This window comes from Mucor mucedo (assembly GCF_025094135.1).
Source record: "Mucor mucedo strain NRRL 3635 chromosome Unknown EV154scaffold_64, whole genome shotgun sequence".
Classification (NCBI taxonomy): Eukaryota; Fungi; Mucoromycota; class Mucoromycetes; order Mucorales; family Mucoraceae; genus Mucor; species Mucor mucedo.
The window spans coordinates 113,561-128,639 of record NW_026252348.1 but is presented as its reverse complement, the minus strand read 5'-3'; the positions used below and the strand labels follow the sequence as shown (position 1 = coordinate 128,639).

General features: G+C 36.5%; 4 protein-coding genes across 4 annotated transcripts; 2 read left to right on the top strand and 2 right to left on the bottom strand.

The window, feature by feature from the left end:
* Nucleotides 1-8,388: 8,388 nt before the first annotated feature.
* On the top strand, nt 8,389-9,393 carry EV154DRAFT_482814 (uncharacterized protein; the record flags this gene model as incomplete). The annotated part of the gene is made up of 5 exons (XM_051598524.1): nt 8,389-8,404; nt 8,479-8,558; nt 8,613-8,716; nt 8,766-8,906; nt 8,964-9,393. The coding sequence occupies 5 exons, from the start codon at nt 8,389-8,391 to the stop codon at nt 9,391-9,393; spliced, it is 771 nt and encodes a 256-aa protein (XP_051456216.1).
* A 408-nt stretch (nt 9,394-9,801) lies between these two features.
* On the bottom strand, nt 9,802-10,510 carry EV154DRAFT_482813 (uncharacterized protein; the record flags this gene model as incomplete). The annotated part of the gene is made up of 4 exons (XM_051598523.1): nt 9,802-9,893; nt 9,945-9,958; nt 10,213-10,448; nt 10,508-10,510. 4 exons carry the CDS (start codon nt 10,508-10,510, stop codon nt 9,802-9,804), a joined length of 345 nt encoding a protein of 114 aa, XP_051456215.1.
* A 522-nt stretch (nt 10,511-11,032) lies between these two features.
* Nucleotides 11,033-11,986, top strand: EV154DRAFT_591451 (uncharacterized protein; the record flags this gene model as incomplete). Its single annotated transcript, XM_051606896.1, has 5 exons — nt 11,033-11,131; nt 11,243-11,282; nt 11,347-11,538; nt 11,601-11,707; nt 11,771-11,986. 5 exons carry the CDS (start codon nt 11,033-11,035, stop codon nt 11,927-11,929), a joined length of 597 nt encoding a protein of 198 aa, XP_051456214.1. The 3' UTR covers nt 11,930-11,986.
* Nucleotides 11,987-13,656: 1,670 nt separating this feature from the next.
* On the bottom strand, nt 13,657-14,010 carry EV154DRAFT_482811 (uncharacterized protein; the record flags this gene model as incomplete). Its single annotated transcript, XM_051598522.1, has 1 exon — nt 13,657-14,010. The coding sequence occupies one exon, from the start codon at nt 14,008-14,010 to the stop codon at nt 13,657-13,659; it is 354 nt and encodes a 117-aa protein (XP_051456213.1).
* Between the last annotated feature and the right edge of the window lie 1,069 nt (nt 14,011-15,079).

The window sequence follows — 15,079 nt, the reverse complement described above, 5'->3', positions numbered from 1 at the left end:
AAAAAAAAAAAAAAAAAAAAAGCGTAAGTCAATTGAAAGCACGATACAAAAAAAGCCTAATCGTGTAACACCAAACGCGTAATGAACAAGATACACTTTTTGACCCCCTGTTGCGGTCACCGTATTAACTTAATAAATTTTCTTTTAATCATATAAGTTATATAGGTATCGTAATATATGTTTATTAAACTACAAAACTCGATTTTGCAGTGATTTTCATTTTTTTTAAAAATCGGTATCGGTGCAATCTTTAAAAAAGACCGCCGGTATCTGTAATTTCTAAAAATTGCACCGATACCGGCGGTATCGGTCCAAAATATGTTTAGACCGGTAAAAAGTTTCAGGGTGATCCTCAACAGTAACCGTAAAGGCTTTTAATGTTTGATTCTTAATTGGATTGGATATTTATTCTTACAGCTAAAATTAGACTTGTAATGTAATATCCTTATAGTTCTTATTATGACATTTATTGTTAAGCTTATTTATCACAAATGGTATTAGCATGGATAAACCTTTGTTAGCTCTGTAGCAAAAGTAGGCTTAAAGAGGATAGTTTTGCAGAAAAAAAGGTAGAAAAAAACAATAGGATCAATTAAAATTCTTGTCAGAGTTTATTGATGTTAAAGTTAACTAAAGATTTAAGAAGAGGAAAAATAAAGAGTATTTATAATAAATGGAATGGGCGAGGCTGAGGATACTACTCTTAATAATATGAGTATGCTATCAATAACAATATCTATATTGGACAATTAGTGCTACGCATAGTCAATGAGAAATAATAACAATAACATGTCTTAAGTTTGGACATTGGTGTTACGATACCGTGACACTTTAAAATAGTGACCGGCTTTAGCGAATTCCTTTTTTATGCCTGATCATGATTTAGCTATCATTTATCAGTGATGATGAGATATGAATTTATTATATGTATAATCTATATGTGTGATTTAGCACAAGCTCTAATATGGCTATAGTCTTGCTAGGTCGCCACAATTGCATTTGTAATATCCGATGTCTAAGAGACAATAATTTCAATCAAATATAAGATAATCCTTTATTAAATGCTTAATTTGCTCTTGTATATATATTATATGTTCATGTTTGTTAAGTCTGTGATTCGTATTTGTTATATCGGTGATTCTTATATGTTCCGTATTTACATTAGAGTAGTTGTTATTATGGTCAGATAGTCTTGTGATACACCAGCATTAAACCAGGAGGAACAAGTGACAGAGTACGTCCTTTTGGTGCTGTGGAGAAACTTTGTTTAACACAGAAAAAAATAGAATAAAAAAACAGGTAAATAAGATTAATAGTGCTTGTAGGCTTTTATTCTTATTATTAGTTTTAAAACTGAATGACCTTGTACATTATAGTAGAAGGCAGGGTATTTATAGTTACTGGGATCTGTAGTTTAAACGGTTATCTAATAGTTAGTGAAGGTACCATTGGGTGGTATAATACATGTCCGATGGTGCCTTAAATTTAAGCAGTCATTGCCTTTATGATTGGATTGATTCGTAAACAATGAGCTAGTCTTATTGTTCTGTCAGAATTGAGAGGACGATGGTTCTAAGAAATCTTAAGTCAAACTGAGTTCTAAAGTAGTAACTCAGTTTTTATACCTGATGTTCTTTTCTTTTGTGATATTGTATTTGGTATATGAGTCGACCATGTGGGATCGACGATTTATTTATTTTATTTTATTATTTATAAGTGCGATTTTAGCACATGCTCCCCCACCAGCGTTAGCGTAGCGCGCGAAATAAGAAATTATTAATTTATACGTAAGCAACTATAACTACAACTTTTTAAGTACTTTTTTTTTTTTTTTATACTTCGTCGTAGACATAATGGTTTATGCATGAATGTCAAATTTCAGAAAGGTGACTGAGATACAAAAATGGGGCTTATACTTTTTTTTTTTTTTTGTACGCCTTTTTTTATACAAGGGGTTTCCTCTTATCAGTTCTTTCTTGTTTTACTTCTCAACACACGTTCACGTAGTTGGCCAGAACTATGCTTGTTTTGCTTTCTTTTATTATTAGATGGTTTGTTCACAACTTCATTGTCTGATGACGATGCATTGCTAACCTTCGTTGTCCTGGTTTTCTTGTTAGAATCGTTTACCAATTTAGCTTTACGCGTTTGGTCCAATTTATTTTGTTCGTTTACTTTGACCCAATATTTTCTTATGGTTTCGGGATCCGAGAATGCAGCTGCGTCTAGCCATGAGTTTTCTCGTTCGCCGTATCCAACCCAAGCTACCAAGTATTGTCGATCGTTGACGGGACCGCGATGCGTACGAATTTCTTTCACTTCATACAGCTTATCTTCGATGGCGCTTTCGTCAATGGTTACAACTTTTAATTCAGATGGTACGTAGTCTCGATGTAACATTTCATTCATTTCGTCTTTTAACACGTATGTACCAGCTTTGGTTTTAGTTACGACTGTGAATGGTCCTTCATAGAGCGGAGATAGTTTACTTGTTCTAGACGGTAATCGTACCATGACCGTTGATCCAACTTCGATATCAATAAGGTAGTGTTTATTGTCAAATCGTTTTCTCTGTAATTCCATTAACTCATTGGTTCGTTGGTGTATAGCGGGAAAGACGATATCAGCCATATATTCAGCCTTTTTTATCAGTTCATCCACTGTGGTTACCTTTTTAGGAAGAGAAGATTTGGTTGAAGAATCGGTGCGATCCTGTATAGTAGGGAACTGTCGAGCAAACATAAGTGAGAAAGGACTGCTGCCTGTTCTGTTACGTATTTTCAAGTTACAACATAATTGTGCTGCTGGTAAGATCGTGTCCCATTTGCTTGTATCATTGCCACACATTTTCCTAACCGTATTTACGATGTTTTTCACAGCATTTTCTGCGCAACCGTTGGATTGAGGGTAATAAGGTGTGGAGAAGCGATGAGGTATGCCGAGGGTCTTTGTAATCGACGCCATCAACCCATTCCGATACTCACAGCCATTGTCTGTTAAAATTGCGGTACTAGGTAAACCGTAGTCAGCCGAAGATCTGACAGAGGGTGTTCGCAACAGTGTCACTTTGTTTGTTCGGGAGAGCCTTTGCTATGATATAGCGAGTACAAATATCAACGACGATGAGGATGTAGACATTTTGATTAGCAGTCACACTAAAGGGTCCAGCCATGTCTGATGCGATGTGTGCAAAAGGTTCAGCTGCCACAATTGACTTTAACGGATGATATCCCTTTTTAGCTACATTGTGTCTTGCGCAGTCAATACAACTGCTGACAACTTGCTTCGCTTCAGTAAATATTCCAGTCCAATGTAATCCTTCTTCGTGCAATCTTTGGACGATACTTTCAGTACCGAAATGTCCCAGATTATGTGCTTCACGTAATATTTTATGTCTGTTTTCAATCGGTGGTGCGATGTAGTCGGTTTTGTTATTCTTGTACTGTGGAGAGTCTATTTTTACGGCTAAGACATTAAGGTTAGCGTCTGTGCTCTTAATGCTTCGTTTATAAATAAATTATCTGTCGATGTGGTGTGATCGGTAGACTTAAAGCTTTCAACGGGGTTTCGTTTTCTACGTTCTAATATGATTTTATTCAATTGTTTGATCTTTTTATCTTCTTCATCAAGTTCATGTTGATCATCTAAAGGAGGATATAATCTGCTGAGTAAATCAGGCAAGACGTTATCTATTCCTTTGATGTAGGTGACTGTGAAGGAAAATTGATTCAAAATGTCCATGTAGGATTGAATTGTTCTATTAGGAACGTGCGTAGTATAGTAAAATGTAATAGCACGATGATCGGTCCAGACTTCGATTTGAGGATGCCCCAGTAATAATGATCGAAATCTTTGGAATCCATAATATATGGCAAATAATTCACGGCGGTTTACTGACCAGTTTTGAGCAGAAGTGGGTAAAGACGTACTAGCCATAGCAATGATGATGGTTCTATTCTTATCATCACGCTGAGTTAAAATGGCAGATGCAGCATATTGTGAAGCATCAGTTTCAAGATACATTTTCTTTTCCATGTTAGGTGTGTGTAACACTGCTTTAGATAACAATATTTGTTTTATGCTTTCCAAACGATCCGTGTGTAATTGTGTCCATTTATTTTTCACATCTTTATCATTTCTTAACTTATCTAAAGGAGCTGCAATGTCTGATATCTTTGGTACGTAATTTCTCAAATATGAAACAACACCCATGATTTTTCTGACTTGTTGCGCTGATTTAGGAATAGGCCATTCATGAACATTCGATAGTCTACGTTGATCAATCTTTGTGATACCTGGTCCGACTACGAATCCCAGCATGTAGATACTTGTTTTAAAGAATGTGCATTTAGCGTAATTTATTTTCAAATTAGCAGCTGTTAATTTATCGATTGCTCTCTTTACGATACTGGCATGATTCTTAGCATCAGAGAAAATACAACAATCATCAACGTATGTTGCTATTTGGGCTTCACCATTAAATATGATATTCATGACCCGGCAAAATTGACTAGTTACAAATTTGAGACCAAAGCAAGTTCCTACCCATTTATATGTTTTGTCATCAAACATAAAGGATAGTACTTCTTGACTGGCTTCATCCACTTTGAAGCTATTGTATGCAGACTTTAAATCAAGCCGACTAAATACAGTTCCTGTGGATACCTTGTCAAAAATATCTTGGATATTAGGGACGGCAAAATCTTCTACCAAAGAATCATCAATATTCATGTTTTGTCTTCTCAGATCAAGACAGACTCTGGTATTGGTAAGATTATTATTTTCATCCTTTTTTCCAATTGCTAATAACGGTGAATTAAATCTATTACTTGGCTTACTTTCTACTACGACCCCTGAACTTAACCATTCGGCTAATTGTTTCTTTATTTCAGGTCGAGCATGGTAAGGTAACGGATACTGTCGGATATAACAGTTTGATGCATTCTTCTTAATTGGTATTCTGACGATACTTTCAGGAATGTTACAAAACTGACCCGGTTTAATTTCAGCATTTCGTTTAATAGACGGTTCAATAAAGCTCATTAATTGTTCTCTTTCACTTAAAGTACCATAATCAGCATTTTCAGGATCATATTTATCCGATGGATCATAGTTAGCATTTTCAAATTGGATATCTTCAGAGTCTTCATCATCTGGATATTTATGTGCTACGTTAGTTAAACCGATATTCAATTTAGACAAGATATCTGTTCCTAACAATATGTCGAATTCGCTATCAAGTGGATCCAAGAATTCTACCACTTCGAAACAAAAACTGAAACTTATATCATTAAGGTATCTGACTTTCATTGGTTCAGTTTGACCTATTCTTTTAGCAGAATTTGAGAGAAAATTTAAATTGCCTTTTATATTATTGATTTTTATTGATGGAAAAAGATTATTTAATATGTATTTATTAATACATGTTGTATCAGATCCAGTATCGACTTTGCCTTTCAGTTTTCTATCATTGAGAATGAGAGGAGTAATTAATGATTTGTAAGGGTTAAAATTGTTTTCAGTAGACTTACATTCATAGCTGTCGTTTTCGTTATCGTGGGAAGGTCCGCCACGATCGGACTTCTTTCCCTTACGATCCTTGTTGATTGACAGGACGTTCTTATCGGCGAACTTGTCCTTATATTCCTGGCAACGATGGCCGTGGCTCCATCTACGTCCACAATGATCGCATGGTACGAAAGACGAAGAAGAGGAAGTAGCAGGCTTGGGTCTATTATGACTTCCAAGGAACCGGCGAGAAGAAGAAGCAGAAGAAGACGAAGAAGAGGAGCCTTCATTGGAGCGAGCGGTGTCAGTGGCTGACTTACCAGCGTACTTGCAATTGGCATCGTCATGGGAGTAGTTGTCACCATGGATCTTGCAATGATACTTGGCATCAGGATTTGATCGTTTCTTGGGGGAGCGGTCCTGCGTGTCGTTAGACTTACGCTTCGAGTGGGAGTGGCCATCATGTCCAGGAGTCTTGTCACTGAAAATACCAAGAGCAGCCTGGTAAACATCCTCAGCAGTCCAAGGTACATCCTTAAGTTTCTTGGAGTTCACCACCGTCATGACATTAGTTTGCCAGTTGTTGGGCAAAGCAAGGAAGTAGAGATCCGCCATGATCCTGTCAGACACCTGGTATTCAGAATCCTCAACCATTCGGATGAACCTGTTATCGAAGTCAGAGATGTTCTCATCATGGTACATGGTGAGTGAGATTAGTTCCTTGGTGGCAAGGACCCGCATTTGGCGGTTTCCAAATTTCTTTTCCAAAACCTTCTTGGCGGCATCCCAAGAACCACAATCCAACAAATCTTTTCTCATCCAAGCCTTGAGTTCGTCGGCGAGAGCGATGGGAAGGTAGCGGCGCCAGTTAGTCTTGACCTCTTGACGGGCCGACGTAATGACTTCTTCGAACGTCTTGATGTATTCATCGATGTTCTTGAATACTTGTCTACCTTTAAACTGCTGATAGGTCTTTCCAACTAATTGGAGACGGGGAAGGTCCTCTCTTGACAAGGTTAAACCTTCGTTGGCAGCGGAAGTGGTAGCGTATTTCGAAGCTTCAGTACCTCTGAACATGACAGTTGGTACCGGCTCAGCCTTGACGGCAAGGGATTGGATTATCGAATTCAATTTTTCGATCTCCACAGACAAATCATAACAACGGTTTTGCTCATTGGTCGAGCCGTTCGTCGTAGAAAGGGCCTGGATCATGGCTAATTGTATAGCTTCACGACGGCTGATTAATTCAGCAATAATTTCTTGAGGGGTCTTGATAGCCTCGGACTCAAGAGGAGGGGCCTGGGTCATCTCAATGTCTTGGGACATTTCTTGAGAATGAGAGGGAGCAACTTGAGCTTGCTCAGTGGGACCTTCATGGAGTTCACGTTCAATACGAGCATCTTCCCATTCTTCAGTAGCAGCTTGAGTCATAGGACCAATGAAAGCAGCAGGAGAGGTGTTGAAGGGGGAACCAGCAGAAGGGGAACCAGCAGAAGAAGAAGGAGCAGCCATAGTAGTAGTAGTAGGTAGGTTTGAAGTAAAAGTTTACAAGGGTAATCTTAAAAAATGTGGAGAAACTTTGTTTAACACAGAAAAAAATAGAATAAAAAAACAGGTAAATAAGATTAATAGTGCTTGTAGGCTTTTATTCTTATTATTAGTTTTAAAACTGAATGACCTTGTACATTATAGTAGAAGGCAGGGTATTTATAGTTACTGGGATCTGTAGTTTAAACGGTTATCTAATAGTTAGTGAAGGTACCATTGGGTGGTATAATACATGTCCGATGGTGCCTTAAATTTAAGCAGTCATTGCCTTTATGATTGGATTGATTCGTAAACAATGAGCTAGTCTTATTGTTCTGTCAGAATTGAGAGGACGATGGTTCTAAGAAATCTTAAGTCAAACTGAGTTCTAAAGTAGTAACTCAGTTTTTATACCTGATGTTCTTTTCTTTTGTGATATTGTATTTGGTATATGAGTCGACCATGTGGGATCGACGATTTATTTATTTTATTTTATTATTTATAAGTGCGATTTTAGCACAGGTGCAATCATTGTAACTCTTATTCGAAATCATAGTGCTTAATTATTAGTCTAGATTTCCTTCCCCCTTCCTTGTATAATCTATTATTATTATTAAATACTTTATAAACCACTCTTCCTTTGTCTTTGTTTAACTAGTAGGTATCTTCTGATATTATGGCTATAATATATTCCTTGCTACGTTCCTGACATTCACGTATCTCCGATGCTAAGCAAATGTTAATCATGACTCACTTTCACGTATCTCCGATGCCAAGCAATTGTTAATCATGCCAAGACATTTTTAAATACAGACCCATGTTTTTCCAAAAGATATAAATACCCCCCTTGTTTTTCCTCTTTTTTCCTCCTTTTGTCCTCACTTCTTTTAAAACACTTTTTTATTTCACAAAAATATTAAGTCTAGTATAAAGGTTTGTGTGCCATAATTTTATGATTTTCAAGATAATATTAAAGTATGACCTATTTTTCTACCAAATGAAAAGGGCGTATTTCAATTTTTGCTTGTAAAGTCCTTGTCGAAGGTATTTATATCTGTTTAAGTTGTTATCAACAATACTTATCTATTGCCGTTGTAGCTGAAATACAAATCATCCAGAAAGTCCGTTTTGGTATGATTAGTTTATAAAAAACGGTCATTCAAGATGTGTTTCTTCAATTTTCAAGAAAAAAATAGAAAATTTCAGAAGAGTTATTGTAAGCTCTCACGGGAATCATCTGACCAAACATAAACAAACAATCACATGGAAAGCAATTTAAGGATCAACGCAAATTCTCACAGGACGCATCTGTCCAAATATAAACAAACGATGACATGGAAAGAAACGTAATAAATGCGTACAATTATATGTAAGTGCCATAAAAAACCTTTAAATTCCCATCTTGACTATTTACTTATGCTTCTTTTAGAACCGAGTAATCAGCCGTTTATAGTCTGATCCCAGCCATTTACAGTGTAATCGCAGCCATTTATGCTGACACAAGCACCAAGCCGTTGTCCAAGGTATTTGTATCTGTTTAAATTTTTATCAGCTATACTTATTCATTGCTGTCGTAGGTTAAGAACATAAGAAGAACTGAGGCATACTACCACAACTATCTCGTCAAGTACGAGCCCCACAACAACATGGAGAGAAATGTCTCCAATATTTATAAGCATATGTAAGTGCCATAAATTCCTATTTTTACTATTTACTTATGCTTCTATTAGAATCGAGCAGCACTTGTTTAGATCCTTTATGCTAACACAAGCATTTATTGGATCATGTTCAGAGCAGTCACTAAATATCAAAGTCTGGTCTCATTTATTCGAATGCTTTTTTGGTAGAAACCCAGATTTGTTTCTCCAATGGTAAGCTATTTAGAGAATTACGATAATAAAATAATCTAATACATTTATTTGTAACAGGGATAAGACCAGGGCTGCCGACTGTACCGCTGCAGCACTTGACTTCAAGTTGGATTTGAGGATTACTGTCAATACTGAAAAGGAAAATCATGAAGTTGCCACTGCTGAGCTAGCTAAATTAAAATCAACTACGGAATCCAAGTTGTATAATCATAAGCTCAAGCTGGCTCTCGGAACAGAATGTCTTTACAAAGGGATATTGGGCTCTTTAATCGTAATTGATTGCACGGTTAATCAAGAGCATTCTGGCTGGTGTACTTCATGCCTGGTTCAAGAAACTGCCAGGCAAGGGAGAAAACGCTCTTCCTTACAAAAAGATGGGGCTTCTTGCTATATTGGGGTTTACATACGGTCTTCCGCTTCTTTTTTAGCCTTTTCTAGGAAAAGACTGGCCACATTCCTAAAGACTAGCCAAATTCCTAAAAGCTAACCAATTTTCCGAAGGTAAGACAACATGATTAATTTTTTTGACTGTGTGCCTAATTGTACATGTAGGTAGCAGCGTTTGCAGGAATAAAACCCAAGGGAATTTGCAAATGTTGGCAATTGTTGGCAATTGTTGGCAAATGTTGGCAAATGCCGGCAAATGTTGGCAAATGTTGGCAATGTCGGTAATGTCGGTTATGTAAGGATTCGACTGTAATCGCCGGAGTCCATGGTACTCTTGGCTCTCGGTTGCTGGAGCTAGGACACCTACTCGAAATATCGGATAAAAAATCCTCTTACATTGCATAGTATGTTAGATTTATCGTTGTGCATAGCCTTTTCTGTATATTTACCATTGTTGTTTATTAGCCTTTGTAAGAATAGCATACTTGACATGACAGATCTAAGCACCTCAAGCCAGATTAGTCTGATTGGGGACCGTGCCAAGGCTGAAACCAGGGCGTCTTGAATCCCGGCGGTTATGATCGAATTCTTGGCGGCTACCTACAGGTACAATTTAGCACTCAATCAAGAAACTTAATTATGTTATCTTACCTTCGGTAAATTGGCTAGTTTTTAGGAATTTGGCTAGTCTTTAGGAATGTGTCTAGTCTTTCGAAATGTGGCTAGTCTTTAGGAATGTGACTAGTCTTTAGGAATGTGGCTAGTCTTTAGGAATGTGGCCAGTCTTTTCCTAGAAAAGGCTAAAAAAGAAGCGGAAGACCGTATGTAAACCCCAATATAGCAAGAAGCCCCATCTTTTTGTAAGGAAGAGTGTTTTCTCCCTTGCCTGGAAGTTTCTTGAACCAGGCATGAAGTACACCAGCCAGAATGCTCTTGATTAACTGTGCAATCAATTACAATTAAAGAGCCGAATACCCCTTTGTAAAGAAATTTTGTTACGAGAGCCATCTTGAGCTTATGATTATACAACTTTGATTCCGTAGTTGATTTTGACTTGGCTAACTCAGCAGTGGCAACTTCATTCTGTTCTTGCTCAATACCCACTGTAATCCTTAAATCCAACTTAAAATCAAGTGCTTCCTGCGGTACAATCAACTGATATTGCTTGGTATGTTAGATTTTGTCATTGTTTATAGCCTTTTCTGTATATTTACCATTGTTATTTATTAGTCTTAGTAAAAGACTAATAGTAGACATGACGTACTTGTGCGGATCAAACCAGATTGGTATGATTGGGAGCTGTGTGAAAGCTGCTATAACAAATTATATGGATGCTTTCGGTGGTGACAACCCGAGCAATAACAACATTGCTAAAATTACGATACCGTTAGCTAAGGTATTTACGTCTATTTAAAGTTTTATCAGCTAAATACTTAACCATTGCTAAATTGTATTTGAAGATAAAAAAAAACGGCGGAGTCCCATTACAAGCAAACGAGCCCTTTCTAACGGTGTCGTGTTTATAAAACCTCGTTTTTATATAAAATCGGACCAGTGATTGCAAAGCTTTTACTTCTTTGATTAAAATTAAAAAGCGCGCGCATAAGACAAGCTATGCTCACATGGTTAATCTGGGCCTCTGGTTTGATATGAACCATAGAACGATATCGTTAACATTCACAAGTACAGATGTGAGTGTCATAAAAAAGACTTAAAATTCTCATTTTCACGATATACTCATGCATCTTTTAGAATGGAATAACAAGTATTCTGGTCCTTTGAATCCCTTTTCCCTAGCTCGGACCCACTATTTACGTGCTGAAAACCTAAACTTCAGCGTAAATTCCTTCTGTTGTGTCCATACAATAGTGTATCGGCTGTTTCTCTGAACAGTCACTCAATATAAAATATTAAGTGACTTTATTTTGAATCTTTTGGTATGAGCGCAGGTAACATCTGAACAAGTCTCTCGTACTGGTTGCTTGAATGGTAAGCTTTTTAGAACAGTACGATAAGAAAATAATCTAATATATTTATTCTTAACAGGATCAAGTTAATTTTACAAGATCAGCCCTAGGATTTTGTATTGGATCTGGGAAAAGCGGTCAGCAATGGACGCGAAAACATGAAGTTGGCATTGCTGAGCTCGGCACTGTTGAGCTCGGCAAACCCAAATCTGCCACTGAGTCAAATATCTTATTTGATAAACTCAGGCTTGTCTTCGGCACCAAATTCCACCTCAACGGTGTGCTGAAGACCATGCCCTATTAACGTGTCATGTAAAAGCCCTTTGCCTGATCGATAAAGGGGTATATCTGTCCCAGGACGTATTTTCGTTTGATTATCCTCGAACACGCGCCCAAATTCAAGATAAAGGAATACAGAAAATTATCCATGCATTCTCGATTGTCGACGTAAGCGTTTCTTTTTATATATAATAATCCTGAAACTTATTTTATTCTTATTAAAAAAAATAGGATTTGTTTGTTGATATCAAGGAATTTCACAAGGATTATAGTCAGGATAACTCAAGCAAAATGGACTGTTTGCTCAAAGGAACAAAGAAGAGCCATTGCGATGTCGAGGATTGGATTTCGGAAGTAGTTTCTGATGAAAATGTGGGTCACGACCACTAGGGCTGAGATTTTTTTTTTCTTTTAAATTATAAATTATGAATATCGAATAAATTATTATAGTAGTACATTCTGTGTTAATGATAAAACCAAGTAGTTTTATAAAAAGGAGGGGGTAAGCATTGTGCTTCTTGAAAAAGGAAACTGCTCACTTACTGTCTTTCCACCGTCAATTGGTCACTTTTTTGAAAAACCTGGTCGCTTTTCAAATTTCAATTGGACACAATGACCAATTGACGGTGGAAAGACAGTATGTCTTCAGAATAAGTTATCCCGAAAAGTCATTCCTTTTTTTTATGTAAAACGCCGTTTCTCTGGAAAAGTCTAGACTTCAGTTTTTTTCATCTTTTTTAAACTCACATGGTCTTTTTGGCATTCTTCACGTAGTTCACGTAGTTAGAAAGCCTAAGGAAAAAGGGTAAAAAAAAATACTTTGTCCAACAAAAACAAATATTTTTCGAAGCGAAGGATGAAGAAGTGGTACAAGCTCTTTATTTTCAGTTACATAATAATAAAAAAGTTTTGTTAATGTAGATGTTGCGTGTAAACCGCGTGTACGTGAGGTGACACAAAATAGCTATTTCGACAATCTTCGCTAAAGTAACTCACAAAATAGTGCTTGTATACACTACGGGATATTTGTGTATACAACAACCGCTAACCTTCGTTTTACATTGAAAAATTCACATATTTTTTCTACTTCTGCAATGCGTCGTTTCCTTGGATGAATAATATTTAGTATTTGTTGTATCGCAGATCTATAGTCATTCAACGTAGATACTTTGAAATCATTACATGACATTAAAAAATGGTAAATTTTGTTAAGGGCCGTATGTAGTAGATAGGTTTCCCACCGTTTTGTAAACACTAAACGACATACTTGCTCCATGATGTATTATACAACTTGTTTGTTGTTGATCTTGTTGTATGATCCAGATAAACTTTTAAATCTTCCTTCATACCATTGCTTTTCCTGAAGTTGTGGATAATCTACAAGCAATCAAAATCCATCAGTTGTTCATTTTCCATACTATTGGTTTTGATAAATGTTTCATTTGTAGAATTGTTGGAAACCAAAATTTATTTGGCCAAAGCGGCGTGATCGGAACTACTTCCTTGGTCCGATCTGTCTTCATCTTTCTCAATACCTTTGGAATCAATTTCTATGGTGGAAACAAATATAGGTCTTTCCTTTTCTAATTCTGATTGAACGCATCTATTCCCGACGCAAAAAGATCCTCCCTATAACTCCAATGATCCGGTAACTGGTGATTGTGATGAGCTGCAAATCTATCTATTGTCATTATTCTCTCCCATGTCTGTTGAATGTATTTGAACATTTGTCGAGGAATTGATGACTCGTATATTGTCTTGTATGTTCGACTCTATTGATCTGCTTTTACATTCTGAATCCCCGAAATGTGTTGATAAAGAACTGTCAGTTGATGTTGATTGCATAAATCCTGTATCTTCACTGCTAGGTCTTGTAATGCAAAGGATTCTATCCCTCCTGCTTTTGTTACATATTTTAAAGCTGTCATGTTGTCGCTGTAAATTTTCCATGGTTGAGTTCTTTACCTTTTTTGCGTGAAATTCGTGGTGCATAATAAATTGTTTATAATTCCAAAATCCTGGTTGTCGTTAGGGAGCACGTATTCCTTCCCAACTTCGCGACATTTAACTTCGTGGTAGCCAACCTTGAACCAGATGTCAACTTTCACTCCGGTGACTTATCTTTCCCGTCTACTTAATCCCTCTAAGCCTCTACTCTCAATTTTTCCTAATGAAGACGCTGTGCCGATTCTTTCGACTAATTTGGCGTTATTAGGACTGTCTTCAGCGTAAAACAAGCCTGGTACCCTTAGATCCCTGACTTCGACTATGAATAGCATTAAAGCACTTAAAATACGAACTGCCAAATTTTGTTGAAAGATCGCCTTCAGAAAAGTCGTCCAACCGAATTCTTTCGGCGTTTTCAACTTCAATGACAGATTTTTTAATCCATCTTTTGGTTTTGCTAGTAGCAAACTCAAATGTACTTTCCAAGACGTGATCATAAAATATTTCAGGTTTCTTGAATACATGTCATAATAATGTTACACCTTATGCCAAATTTATGCTTTACGAGAGTGAACAGCCTTCCAACTTAATCTCTATCCTTAATCTGTCAGCTCTTTAAATTCCTAGTCATAATTCACATAAACCATGACTAATCTTTGTCGTTGCTTATTCTCTTATTCAATTTCTTGTTTTCTTTTTCTATAAATAGAGCGGATAAATTTCACTTCGCTCAGTTTTCTTTAGCTTACTTTTCTTAAATAAATAACCTACATACTTCCAAGAAGCTACTCATTCGCTGTCATGTCCTGTATGTCTTGTTCCTCCTCATTCCTGACAATATCTATTGAAAAAGTCATTTTTCCTTTTTGCTATTAGTAAATTCATTATAGTGAAGGAAAAGATGACAAGGCAATTCTTGAGCTGAATAAAATTTCATTGTTTACACATAGTGAGTTGAATGATTTTTGATTGCAGTATTTTGTTATTTATTGCTCTGCACATGGGGTCTTCTTGACTAGTGACTGACAATGGCATTGCAGGCGATCATTTGAGACTTTAGACTACTTATTGTCATATTTTCTATAAATTACACAAACAGTTCTGTCGTGTTTACTGTATAAACTGTAGTTAATGGAAGCTTTTTCTTTTTAAATTAAAGCTGTCTCCAAGTCAATATAATCGTTTTGGTTTTATATGCAATGTCAGAGTTATCTGCGACAGACTTTTTTTTGCACATGAGATAATGGCCATGTACATTTGATAGCTCTCTTTATACAATTAATGTTTTTATTATATCAGTATTTTTTTTCCCTTATGATCCCCTTTCCCCCAGATAATTTTAAATTATTCACACTTATTAGATCAGGTTTTGGTCGTGCACTGGCCTTTCCCTTTAAATTGGGTTGAACAGTTTTACCGAGTTTTCTTTAAAGTGCAAGTACCAGCTGATTCTCTGATAGTTGAATTCTCTATACTGTTTTTGTTAAAATAGCAGTGGTTCATGAATGTAATGCAGCTTATAGTATATACCATACGGACAGACAGAAGTAAGCTTGAAGAGAAATGTAGTCTAATGGATTGTACGATCATTTT